Here is a 12,444-nt window from a genome sequence, read left to right as displayed (position 1 = left end):
AATGCAGTTATAGGACAATGCCATTTCCCTCCCCTGAGAACATTATATAATCATGACAACTATAGGTCAATAAAGTTTTCCCCTCACGATGCAAAATACAGGTTAGTTTTAATTCTGGCACCACAATTAATTTTGCCATCTGATATATTTAACAGGAGGGATAAAAATACATTTTTTCTGAGGTGAACCCAACCTTAATGAAGGGGCTGGCTGAAAGGCCTTTTGGAATAGCTTGGCCTACAACTGCCCTGTAGCTATGAGTTTACTTGTAGTAGTAATTGCTTAGAATTCTTGATTTTAAACTCTGGACTAGGAATAATTTTTGTGACTGAAGTGATATTGTCCATTACTAGTTGATAGTTGCCTAATAGGCATCTCTGTCATATGATTTATTGGAAACAATATATTTTACATCTTTCCAGTTTTCTTTACAATTAGTGAAATGAAGGGACAGGGAGTACTGTCCCTGGGTGGCTTCACATTTACTTACTCACTTTCTTCTTTTTTCTTATTTTTAGTTTTGACTTGTTGAAAAATCTGCTAGTGTTCTTCAATGACTATCTCTTACCTTAGCATTAAAAAGCAATTAATTGATGGGGGTGAGGTGGGGAGGAAAAACCTTGAATCAGGAAGATATGTATGTAGCAGAAACATTTAGAATAAATGGAAAGTGACCCATCTTTCTTACTAATTTCTATTCTACTGAAAACTCGATGGATTTTTTCCCATAGAGTTAATTATATAGGGACTCTATCTAATGTGTTCCAATTGAATGCTGCTGAAAACTCTTCTATTTTGGTTATTTAGGGTTTATGTAGGAGATAAAATCATTAAATAACCATATTTAACCTCTGTTTGGTTAAGAAAGCTTACACTTATTACAAAAATCCCACCTCTCTGCCTTTCACAAACAGTATGCAAATTGTTCTGAGAGGATTTACACAATACATCTGTGCCATACCTAGAGTCGTTACAATAATGGTGATGACAGGTGTCTGGGTGCCACTTTCTTAATGGTTTTCAATATAATCGATTTATTATCTTTTCCCCTCCTTCCTCTCCCACCCCCCTTTTCATCCTCTGCTTTTAGAAGGAGCTTTTCCCTGTGAGGAACAGATTTTACACTCCAGGCTGATTCTTTATTCCAATGCTGAAAAGACCTAATACAAATGATCGCTTGGCTTTTATGTGGAAAGCTTCCATTTACAGCGTTGCACATCGCCCCCCCCTCCTTTTCCCCACCCCACTTACCAACCCCCTTGTTATCTAACATCATGGTAAGAATACGTTCCCTCCTTCCTCCTCTTAATAATTTCATGCATTAACATCCTCTTCACAGTCACACTCACTCACACACAGGCACACACACGAAGGTTCGCGCGCAAAAAAAAAAACGCAAAAGGAAAAAGAAGCAGCAAAAATCTCAGCTGTACTTCTAGCCCTTTTAAAAAGTTTGCTCTGTAAATTGGAATGAGGTCAGATTTGGAGCTTCTCATTGCACGCGGTGATTATTATTGCATCGGGTTCCAAGCCAATGGGAGTTTTGGGGGTGGGGTTTGGCACGAGGAAGCGTTGGTTACAGCGGCTGATTGGCTGGGGTAAAGACAGTGAAAGGATAAAGAGGCGCGAGGCGGAATTGGGGTCTGCTCTAAGCTGCAGAAAGGGAAACAGTGTGTGAGGGGAAGAGGCCAATTTCACTACCCCGTGTCTCTAGTTCTCGCTCGCTCTCTCTTTCTCTAAGGGTGTGCATAGGGAAGAAGAGAAGGAACTCTGTAATTAGCTCCCCCCCCTTTTTTTTTTGCAGAAGGGGAAAAAGCATACATTTATTAATGCCATTCTGTTGCACGAGTGCTTTTTTTTGGCTTATTACCTCGCAACCAAATAATTGCACAAACTCCTTAGTACTGATTCCGCCCACAGAAGCCAGTCCTGGAGTCAGACTCTTTTTTGCTTTGCATGGTCGGAAAGAGACTAAGTAATACAGACTATGTTGCTTTCTTGAGAGCTGAGGGCACTTGTGAACTGGAACCAACTGCTGCAGGGTGAAAAAAAAAAACACCACTGCCTGGGAGGAGGAGGAAAAAAAAAACTTGCATTGGAGGATTCAGCAACCAGCATTAAAGAAACTACTCTCCACTTTAAGGCGGTCTCCAGATTTTCAGAAAGCGAGGGAGACAGCCATCGGCACCACGGTGAGAGAAGAGCTTGCCTGGAACTACAACTCCTCAGCAAGGGGCTGAGTATTTTTTTGGGGGGAGGGGTGGCGGGAGGGCATCTCTTCGGCACTTTTGTTATCTTCTCGTTCCACCACCACCTCTCCCGTGAAGTTGAGGTTTCCCCTCACCTCACTCGCCCCATTTTTTCTCTTTTTTGGTGTGTGTGTAGGTGGGTGTGGTGTATTTCGCTTTGGGTACTTTGGAGGGTGGGGGGGGACCCTGGCGAGCTATCGTGCAGCTGCCGCCGTCAGTGTGTGAGGTTGAGCCGGGGAGATGGTGCAGCAGACGAACAACGCGGAGAACACGGAAGCGCTCCTGGCCGGGGAGACCTCCGATTCCGGGGCCAGCATCGAGCTTGGCATCGCCTCTTCCCCGACGCCGGGTTCCACCGCCTCCACCGGTGGCAAGGCGGATGACCCGAGCTGGTGCAAGACCCCCAGCGGGCATATCAAGCGGCCCATGAATGCTTTCATGGTGTGGTCGCAGATCGAGAGGCGAAAGATCATGGAGCAGTCTCCAGACATGCACAACGCCGAGATCTCCAAGCGCCTGGGCAAGCGATGGAAGTTACTCAAGGACAGCGACAAGATCCCTTTCATTCGGGAGGCGGAGCGGCTGCGCCTCAAGCACATGGCAGACTACCCAGACTACAAGTACCGGCCCAGGAAGAAGGTGAAATCGGGTAACGCCAGCTCCAGCTCCTCCTCCACCTCCTCCTCGTCCTCCTCCAAGCCCGGGGAGAAGGGAGACAAGGTCGGCGGCGGCGGCGGCGGCGGCGGCGGCGGCGGCGGCGGCGGCGGCAGCGGCAGCAGCAGCAGCTCGGGAGGCGGGGGAGGCGCCGGCGTCGGCGGGAGCAGCAGTAGCAGCAGCGCCAACTCCAAACCCGCGCTGAAAAAGAGCTGCGGCTCCAAGCTGTCCGGCGGCGGGGCGGGCGGCGGGGGCGGCAAACCTCACGCCAAGCTGATCCTGGGTAGCGGCGGCGGCAGCAAACCCTTTGCCTCCTCCTCGTCCTCCTTCGCCTCGGAGCAGACGGCAGCAGCCGCTGCCCTGCTCCCCCTGGGAGCCCCTGCTGACCACCACTCGCTCTACAAGTCCCGGACTACCAGCACCTCCTCCACTTCGTCCTCCACTTCGTCCTCCTCTTCGTCCTCCTCCTCTTCCTCGGCCTCCTCTTCCTCGGCCTCCTCCTCCCTCTCCACCTCCAGCAAGCACCTGGCCGAGAAGAAGCTGAAGCGCGTGTACATGTTCGGCCTCACCTCCTCGTCCCCCGTGAGCGGGGCCGTGCCCGCCAGCCCCAGCCTGAGCGGGGGCCAGGAGACCAGCGACGCGGGCAGCCTGTACGAGGAGGGCGGTGCGGGCTGCCCGCCCGACGGGCACAGCCTCCGAGGCAGCGCCGCTTCTTCCCCAGCCGACCACCGCAGCTACACCAGCCTGCGGGCCGCGTCGCCCACTCCCTCCACGGCGCACTCCCACTCCTCCTCGTCCTCCTCCTCCTCCCACTCCTCCTCGTCCTCCTCCGTTTCCTCTTCCTCGGATGAGGAGTTCGAGGACGACCTGCTCGACCTGAACCCCAGCCCAAGTTTTGAGAGCATGTCTCTGGGCAGCTTCAGCTCCACCTCCGTGCTGGACCGGGACCTGGATTTTAACTTCGAGCCGGGCTCGGGCTCACATTTTGAATTCCCGGACTACTGCACGCCGGAGGTAAGTGAGATGATCTCGGGGGACTGGCTAGAGTCCAGCATCTCCAACCTGGTCTTCACTTACTGAAGAGAGCGAGCGCGAGAGAAGAGGGACGGGAGGAAAAAAATTTTTTAAAAGGAGAGACAGAGAGGAGAGAAAAAAAAAAGAAGACGCGAAGGAGAAAATGGATAAAGGGTGGACAAAAGGAAAAAGAAAGAAGTGAGAAGGGGAAAGATTTCGCACACCCACGCCCACTTAACAAGTTACAGTATCCAGAGGAGTGAGTGATTTCTCTGCCAACCCGGTGCGCTTTTTTTTGGGGGGGGGCGGTGTTCCCCACCCCCACATTGACACCGCATCCCCTCCCCAAACCCCCCGGGTTCTAAAACTGACTTGTTCGAAAAGATTGAAAAGGGGGACCTGGAAGGAGCAGGGTGGAAAGGACCGTTCTTTTGTTAAAACTACATTTCCACCCCCTTGCTTGAAGAGACACCCCCACTGCTACCCCCCTCCCCAACCAACAACACAGACCCACAACCAACTCACACAAACGGACACTTCCGGACGTCTCACCCCAGGAAAAAAAGCCAGGTTGTTGCTTTTCCATAGACTGCTTGGAGTCTATCCCCATTCCTCCCCCCTCCCCCCTTTTTTGGTGTGGGTTTTTTTTTTTAAAGGAGAGAAGGAGATACAATCCTACACACCTGGGGGAGGGGGGGGGTTGTTTTCGGCCCACTTCATCTGAAGAAGGAAAAAAGTGCTACGTTGTGTTGTAATTTTTGCATAGTTACGTTTTTTCTTTTTTCTTTCCTTGAAAGATCCGGACTGGTAGGGGGTGATTTGCGCGCCCGCGCATGCAAGCCAGAACTGAAGCCTTCCTTTGCTACAAATTCCAATTTGGTGGTTGTTTTTTTTTTTTTCTTTCCTTTTTCCTGCAGCAGGAGGAGGAGATGGAGGGCGGGGGCGGGAGAGGAGGAGAGATTGATTTGTGCTAGGAAATGGACAGAGAACCTAGTTGGAAAGAAAAAGTGAGGGGGGTAGGGGGGTGGGAGAGAAAGGAGATGAACTGGAAATGGGGAAAATAATAATAAAACAAACGGATTTGCACGTATAGAGGAGAGGGTAGCAGCGCTTTTTCTCAGCCACCTTCTTATTATATATATATGAAACCAGTAAGATGGAACTTCATAGACACTGAAAAGTTTTGGAAAGGAGACATACAAAACGTGAAAGTTTCTGTATTGATGTGGTACAGGGGAAATGGAGGGCGATTGCTTTTAAAAAAAAACGTTTTTTCTTCTCTTAATCGGAATCGTGATGGTGTTGGATTATTTCACTGGTGGGGTTAATATAGCATGTTATCCTGTCTATCTTTTAAAGATTTCTGTATAAGACTGTTGAGCAGTTTTTAAGATAAATAGTGTAGGATAATATAAAAAAAGCAGATAGATGGCGCTATGTTTGATTCCTACAAACAAAAAATTATCACCAGCTTTTTTTCATTCTTAACTCTTTAAAGGATTCAAACGCAACTCAAATCTGTGCTGGACTTTAAAAGAACAATTCAGGACCAAATTTTTTCTCAGTATGTATGTGTTTCTTCCTTATAGGTGTAAGTGAGAAGACTGTGGTCTTATTTTTCCTCACCGATGCTCCATCCTCGTCTTTTTTTTCCTTGTAAATGTAATCAGATGCCATTTTATATGTGGAAGTATTTATACTGGCCAAACATTTTTTACTTATTTTGTCCCCCTCCCCCCCCTTTTTTTTGGTAGTTCTTGTTACCCACACCATTTTATGTCTCCTTCACTGAAGGGCTAGAGTTTTAAGTTTTAATTTTTTATATTTAAATGTAGACTTTTGACACTTTTAAAAAAACAAAAAAAGACAAGAGAGATGAAAACGTTTGATTATTTTCTCAGTGTATTTTTGTAAAAAATATATAAAGGGGGTGTTAATCGGTGTAAATCGCTGTTTGGATTTCCTGATTTTTATAACAGGGAGGCTGGTTAATATCTCTCACACATTTAAAAAAATCAGCCCCTAATTTCTCCATGTTTACACTTCAATCTGCAGGCTTCTTAAAGTGACAGTATCCCTTAATTTACCACCAGTTTCCACTCTCTAACCTCACTCATTAAAAGGAGAGAATAAGCTGATACACTGTATGCCAACAAGGAGAAAAAAAAATCAATGAAATGATATACTGTACAGATGCTTTAAAACTGGTGTATTTTCAGCAAAAAGGGATCCTGTAGCTTTAACTTATATACCATATCTTTTTGCACTTTTTTTATAAGCAAAAACGTGCCGTTTAAACCACTGGATCTATCTAAATGCCGATTTGAGTTCGCGACACTATGTACTGCGTTTTTCATTCTTGTATTTGACTATTTAATCCTTTCTACTTGTCGCTAAATATAATTGTTTTAGTCTCTTATGGCATGATGATAGCATATGTGTTCAGGTTTATAGCTGTTGTGTTTAAAGATTGAAAAAAAGTGAAAACATCTTTGTACATTTAAGTCTGTATTATAATAAGCAAAAAAAAAGATTGTGTGTATGTATGTTTAATATAACATGACAGGCACTAGGACGTCTGCCTTATTAAGGTAGTTCCGTTAAGGGGTTTTTTGTTGTTGTTTTCCTTTTTGTTTTTGTTTTTTTACTTTTTTTGGTCATCCATCCTGTGCAATATGCTGTGTAGAATATTTGTCTTAAAAATCAACGCCACACCACAATGTTTTGGGAAAAAAGAAAAAAAGAAAAAAAATCATGCCAGCTAATCATGTCAAGTTCACTGCCTGTCAGATTGTTGATATATACCTTCTGTAAATAACTTTTTTTTTTGAGAAGGAAATAAAATCAGCTGGAACTGAACCCTAAAACTTGACTGTTTTGTCATTATTGTGTCCCACAACTAGGACTGAAATAGCTGAGCACCATCTGCCTTTGCTAATAAATAAGTAAATGCCCTCAAAGGGAGGTGCCTGTAAAAAGCAGTCTCTATTCAGGAACACTAAACTCTTTCTTTTGCCTGGAAAGACTTGGCAGGCCTCAACCTTGAAATGATGGCTGCTAGACTGAAATGTGTGTCAACTCCGAATGCTCTCTAGGAATTTCCACATATTAACCAAATACAAAGAAAACCTTTTTTTTCCCCCTGGACATGAGAAAAATGGCAAAGGACAAAGTGAGCAAAATCTTGGCACAGCATCATGACAGCGGAGGAAAAAATCTATTTTCTCCAGATGGAGCTGGCTGTTTTTATCTGCTTCAGTTTAAAGCCCTCAAACCACCTTCAGGTCATTTCAACAGTCATCATCTAGGATTGGGTAGAATTATTCATTTCATAAGCAGGTAGAAGCAAGGGCAACAAGCAAGCCCATTGTAAATCATCAGTGGGTTGTGAGAATAACCCGGGAAGCAGCAAACAGGACCGATACTGAATCGTTAGTGATTTTTAAAAATTGACATTAATTTCTGAAAGAGGATTGAAAACAGGTTAGGTTTTGTGCAAACTGTTATGGACTAATACCTTTTTTTTTTGAGTGCTGTCCAAAAAGGATATTAATACAAAGGGGTGAAACAGTAAGAATGCCCTAGGGTAGTCTATTCATTGGATAAGGGGAAAGACATCTCACCCACACTCAGAGTAAGGTACGTATTAGCCATATCTGGTGAGGGGGGAAAAAATAAATGTTTTTTATGAGCATCTACCATAATACATTACTGAGGCTTACCTGTTAAAAGGTAAGTATACTAGATTTCCCTCAATATTTGGTTTATAATATGCATTTGATCAAGTAGCACCATTTCCTGGTTATTTTGTGATTAAAATTGAAAAAAAAAAATAAGCTGCCCCATTCCCATCTCCCAAATGTTTATTTAAGAAATTTTTGAATTATTATTGGTTTTTCACCTCTGTAGTGGGAGATGGAATAAAAAATGATAGAAATTGATTTGAAATACTCCTGTAATCAATGTGGATGTTTCTTGGTAGAAAAGAGGATGATCACCCCTAGGATTCGAGACTCGGAACAGGGGAGATGCATGGAGAGCACTACTTGTAGGAACTAAGTAGTAGAGTTAGTAGAAAGTAAATGTTTCCACAATTAACAGCTTATAATATTCCAATAAAAATTCACATCTTAAATATGACAATTCTATTTTCCCTTCTCTAGACTTTCAAGCAACTATGACATAAGTGCAGCCTTTACTGTTGTAATTTCCCATCTTTCGAGTTAATTGTAATCTCTAGACAACACTGGGTTTGCTGGTGTTTAAAAATGCCAAAGGGAATACTAGCAGTGCCATGTGCATTATTATTTACCAAATTTTTAAGATTTGTTTTTATAGTAATGGTGAAAATGCATGATTTTATTTGAGGGTAGGTTTATTGCAATGACTTGAAATCCTCAATACCTTGACCTAGAGAAGCAACTCTTTTGGACTGGATTTTGTGTCATTTGATTTTTCAGGGGTTTTTTTGATGGACAATGTTCATATTCTCACTCTTTCAACTTCCCCAATTCTGAGGTTTTATGATATCTTTTAAAAGGTTTGACAATATTGACATAATAATTAAGGTATTAAGTATTTTTGTCCCTTCACTAAGTAATATAATAAATGCCAAAAGTGCTTCCCCTCCCCCCCCCCCCAACCCGGTCTCGGTCTCCTCTGAATCAATTTCTATTCACTAGGGTTCCAAACATTGCAAGTATAATAAATACCCAGAGAAACCTGACTGTTTGGAATGGCTCACTTGCTTCAGATAGTTCAAAGTTCTGGTAGAAAATTGATCTGATTAATCTTTTTCCTCTTAAGAATTTCAATTAACCAATTGTTATATAATGTAAAAGCTTCTGGCTCTCCTGTGATCCATCAGAAATATGACTCCATGATATTGCTTAGGCAATTTTTTTTTTGGGGGGGGTGGTCAATTCCGGGCTGAATCCAAAAGAATAGAAAGGGTGAAACTTGAGAAGGAGGGATAAGGGAATGAAAGCTTACTGGATGCTCACACTGCTTGTGGATAGGCACAAAATGATTCAGGGAGGAGAGAGAGATAAAAAGAAGTAGTATACAGCATTTTTTGAATACAGAATATACTATGTCTGGTGCGGGGATAGAAGAATATACATTTTCCCCAATTTAAAATTTACATATTACTGTAATTGCTGAAACTAATTTTTTTAACCTTGTTTTTAAGGCTTCTAAGATGACATTTAAAAAAAGTCTTATGTCTAAAACCTACATGCCTTCTGCTGGGAAAACAAATGGAAAGCAAACATACAACCCCTTAAAGCACTTGGGTTTCAGGAGGCAAGGTTGGATTGACCCAACAGCTTATTTATTCTTCAAAGCCTATAAAACAATCCCCTGGTGTATAATTACTCCTATTATACATATGGCTATTCTGAGCCATCCATGGAGTTACTCTTCATGTATCATTCCCCTATCCTCATTTGAAAAAGGGACCAAAATGAAGGAAAAGGAGTCTTTTTGAGTAATTCCATGATGCCTCTCTAAATTATTATCAATGTCTTATCATTATAAAGTGAATGAGAGGCCCCTCTCTAAACAAGTCCATTTACTGATTGTCCCTCTGTGTGGTAAGAGAGAGCATTTGGTGGCTGTAGTCATATTTCTTAGATTTGTAAAATACCTTTCTTTAAATAGCCCATTGTTCTTTCTAAAAGAACAGTTGTAGATTACATGTACATATAGTCAGGCTATCATTTCAAGTCCAAATTATTGCAGTAGCTTCCTAATTTGTTTCACTACCCATTGTCTCTCTTCTTATTCAGTCCATTCGAGAGGAATCTTCCTTAAGCAACACTATCATGTCTTTCTCTCAATCAGAAAGCAATGGCTCTTTTACCTAGAGAATAAATGCCAATTCTCTTTGCCTAACATTCAAGGCCCTGCACAATCTGCCCCCAAGAGGCCACCCCACACTGCAGCCAAAATCACTTACTGACTTTCTAGAAATACTTTGTACATCCTAGCTCCAATCTTTTGCTGATTACATTCCTCTTGCCTAAGTTTTCCTTACTTTCTTTCTGCCAATATGAATCAAACACTTCCTCAGAGGCCCAAAGAAACTTCTATCTGCCCTTTGCTGTCCAACCCAAGCCATAGTGATGCTTTTCTCCTCTGAACTTTTGGGAGTATTTATTGACTGTTCTATTTATTACCAAATGTAGTATTAATATTGCTATTTTTATTGTTATTTAACTTTTCCTGTGCCTTACCTTGTGGGAGGGAGCACAATTGTAAATTGCACAACCGCTGATTTGGAAGGTGGTAACCTGAGTTCACTGTGCTGGCCCTCCTTACTGATTGGTAACCTTTTTTAAGTTAGTTCTCTCACATATAAAATGAGTTTGACTAGATCACTCCTTAATGGGTTTCCTTCCAGCTCTAACTCTGATACCTTTCCAACTAGATTAGAGGCTCCTTGACAAGGATTTCTTACGGCCGTCTTAGTATTTTTGTACCCTCTGTACAGTAGTGGTGTCAAACTCAAAAGGCAAATGGGGATACTAAGTCATGCATAAGGATTCTGGCAGGTTCCATATTAACTTAGGTAACCTCATGTTCTATTGTATTTTTACTTATTTAATTAGATACTTCTCAGTTACATTTTAATCTAGTTCAAGAAGCACTGGGAGTGTTAACCCTCATATTTGCTATAAAGTAACTCTCAGTCCCTTGTATCTTATATAGTAATTCTTAGTACTTTTGCATGGAAAGCACTTAGTTAATATTTGTTGATTGATCAAACAATTTTTCTTCAGTGACCTTCAAAAAAAAAAACCCAACTATTCTTTACATTTTATAGGTAAGGAATCAGAAAAAACTGACTTACCCAAAATCATTATTTAATATAGTATTAGAATTAGAAGCATATGCTAACCTCTGTCTCTGGATCACTGCTATTAGAATTTTGCCTCCTACTCTATGGGTTGGAAGCCCAGGAGGATTATTTAATTGACCTGGGGTCTAGACTTATGATTTTATCAGTGTATAAATCTCCTGATGTGGAAACTACCTCTACCAACTCAGGTTGGCAGCTAACATTCAGATGAACAAGTAACTGAAAGTTCAGGAGTGTTACTCGGCACACTGAGAGGTTGTGATTGACCCATGGTCTCACAGTAAGTATATGTTGGAGCTAGGATTTGAACTCCAATTTTCCCCACTATAATACTGGCCAACCATCATCCACTATGCCATACTCCCTCTCTCCTGATAAGAGAAGTTAATTATTCATATGCTTTCCAGTTCAGCAAATATGTTGCCTTTGCTAGGCCATGAAACAAAGATATTTGGGGGCTAGAGGAGGGAGGGCAGGTAAAGGCAGGAACAGAGAAGGAATAAGTCTAATGAATGGAATCTCTGATTTGTAGGTTAAATTGCAGATTCCAGCAAGTGAGAGAATTGGAAATCATTCAGAGGAGCACTCAGCCTTTAGAAAGGGCCACAGTATACCCATTATATCCTAATTAGATTGACCGTTGGCTACAGTTAGCTTGAAGGGTTTTATGGTTTCCTGCATGTGTTGTTTTCATTCTCAATGTTTAAAAAAAAAATAAAAGCACCACATTACCAAACTGAGTTCAGTGTTTCCCAGGAGGATGTTATTTTCACAAAACTGGTGCATTTAATTCTGTATATTAGTGGAAATGCACCTTTTTGCAGGTATATATGTATATAGTTGGTAATCTCTTTAACCCATTTTGCTGGCTCTTGATAACCCCTATTCAGGGCAATTCATTTGTAGAGCATTGCCAAAAAGGGCAGAACCAAGTCAAGTCATGGCAGGAAACCCTCTGTTAGGCCTACATGTAGATAGAAGTATTAAAAAGGTAAGACAGTTGCATCCTAATGCTTTGCATTGCATAAAGCGTTTGAATGGAATTCTGTTGATTTAGAGGAAGAAGTAAGGGATAGAGATAGGAGAAGAAACGATTATGTATGATAATGTATTTAACCCACTTTGTTCTCCAGTCAGTCCCTCAAATGCATAATTCTTTGGACTTTGCTGTTAAATGCATAATGAAGGGTGCTATTTCCTGACACAACATGTTATTGAAAATCAGGAGGCAAATGAGAAAACTATCTGTTATCCTTAGTAGACTTCTTCTTGGGCAGAAAATGCCCAGTGGTGTAGTGAGATGATTAGCTAATGTGTATAGAGCATGTAAGTGCTTTTGCAAGAGCTCTGTTTAATGATCAATTAACTACAGATGTGTTCGTTGTTTAGTAGTCATTTTCTACATAAATGAATGTGCTAACTCTTCTTCCCAACTGGCACACAACACCTATAAAGGAAGTCTCCTTCTCCCTGACTTCTGACCCTCAGATCTCTAACTCTGTTTTCTATACCCTCCACAAAACTCCCAATGGGTGGCTTTTGTCATTCTTGGCTTGCTTCTCCCCTGAGTTCTTGAATCATTTATCTGAAGTCCTGAGAGGCAGCAGGTTTGTTATCTCATACTTAGCATGATGTGTTTTCTTCTCCCTCCAAAAAAAGAAACAT

The 12,444-nt window shown here is 42.1% G+C and overlaps 1 protein-coding gene across 1 annotated transcript; it reads left to right on the top strand.

Annotated features, from left to right (window-relative positions):
• Nucleotides 1–526: 526 nt before the first annotated feature.
• On the top strand, nt 527–6,784 carry SOX4 (SRY-box transcription factor 4). Its single transcript, XM_069095058.1, has one exon. The coding sequence runs from the start codon at nt 2,490–2,492 to the stop codon at nt 3,981–3,983; it is 1,494 nt and encodes a 497-aa protein (XP_068951159.1). The 5' UTR covers nt 527–2,489; the 3' UTR covers nt 3,984–6,784.
• The last annotated feature ends 5,660 nt before the right edge of the window (nt 6,785–12,444 follow it).

The sequence above is a fragment of the Petaurus breviceps genome, unplaced genomic scaffold, assembly GCF_028583685.1.
Source record: "Petaurus breviceps papuanus isolate PSGF00001 unplaced genomic scaffold, PetGlider_PUasm1.0 224, whole genome shotgun sequence".
Classification (NCBI taxonomy): Eukaryota; Metazoa; Chordata; class Mammalia; order Diprotodontia; family Petauridae; genus Petaurus; species Petaurus breviceps.
This window is presented reverse-complemented; position numbering and strand designations above follow the sequence as displayed.

What these genes read in the sequence shown, in the direction of transcription:
- SOX4 (XM_069095058.1), top strand. Translation starts at nt 2,490, where the DNA reads ATGGTGCAGCAGACGAACAACGCGGAGAACACGGAAGCGCTCCTGGCC.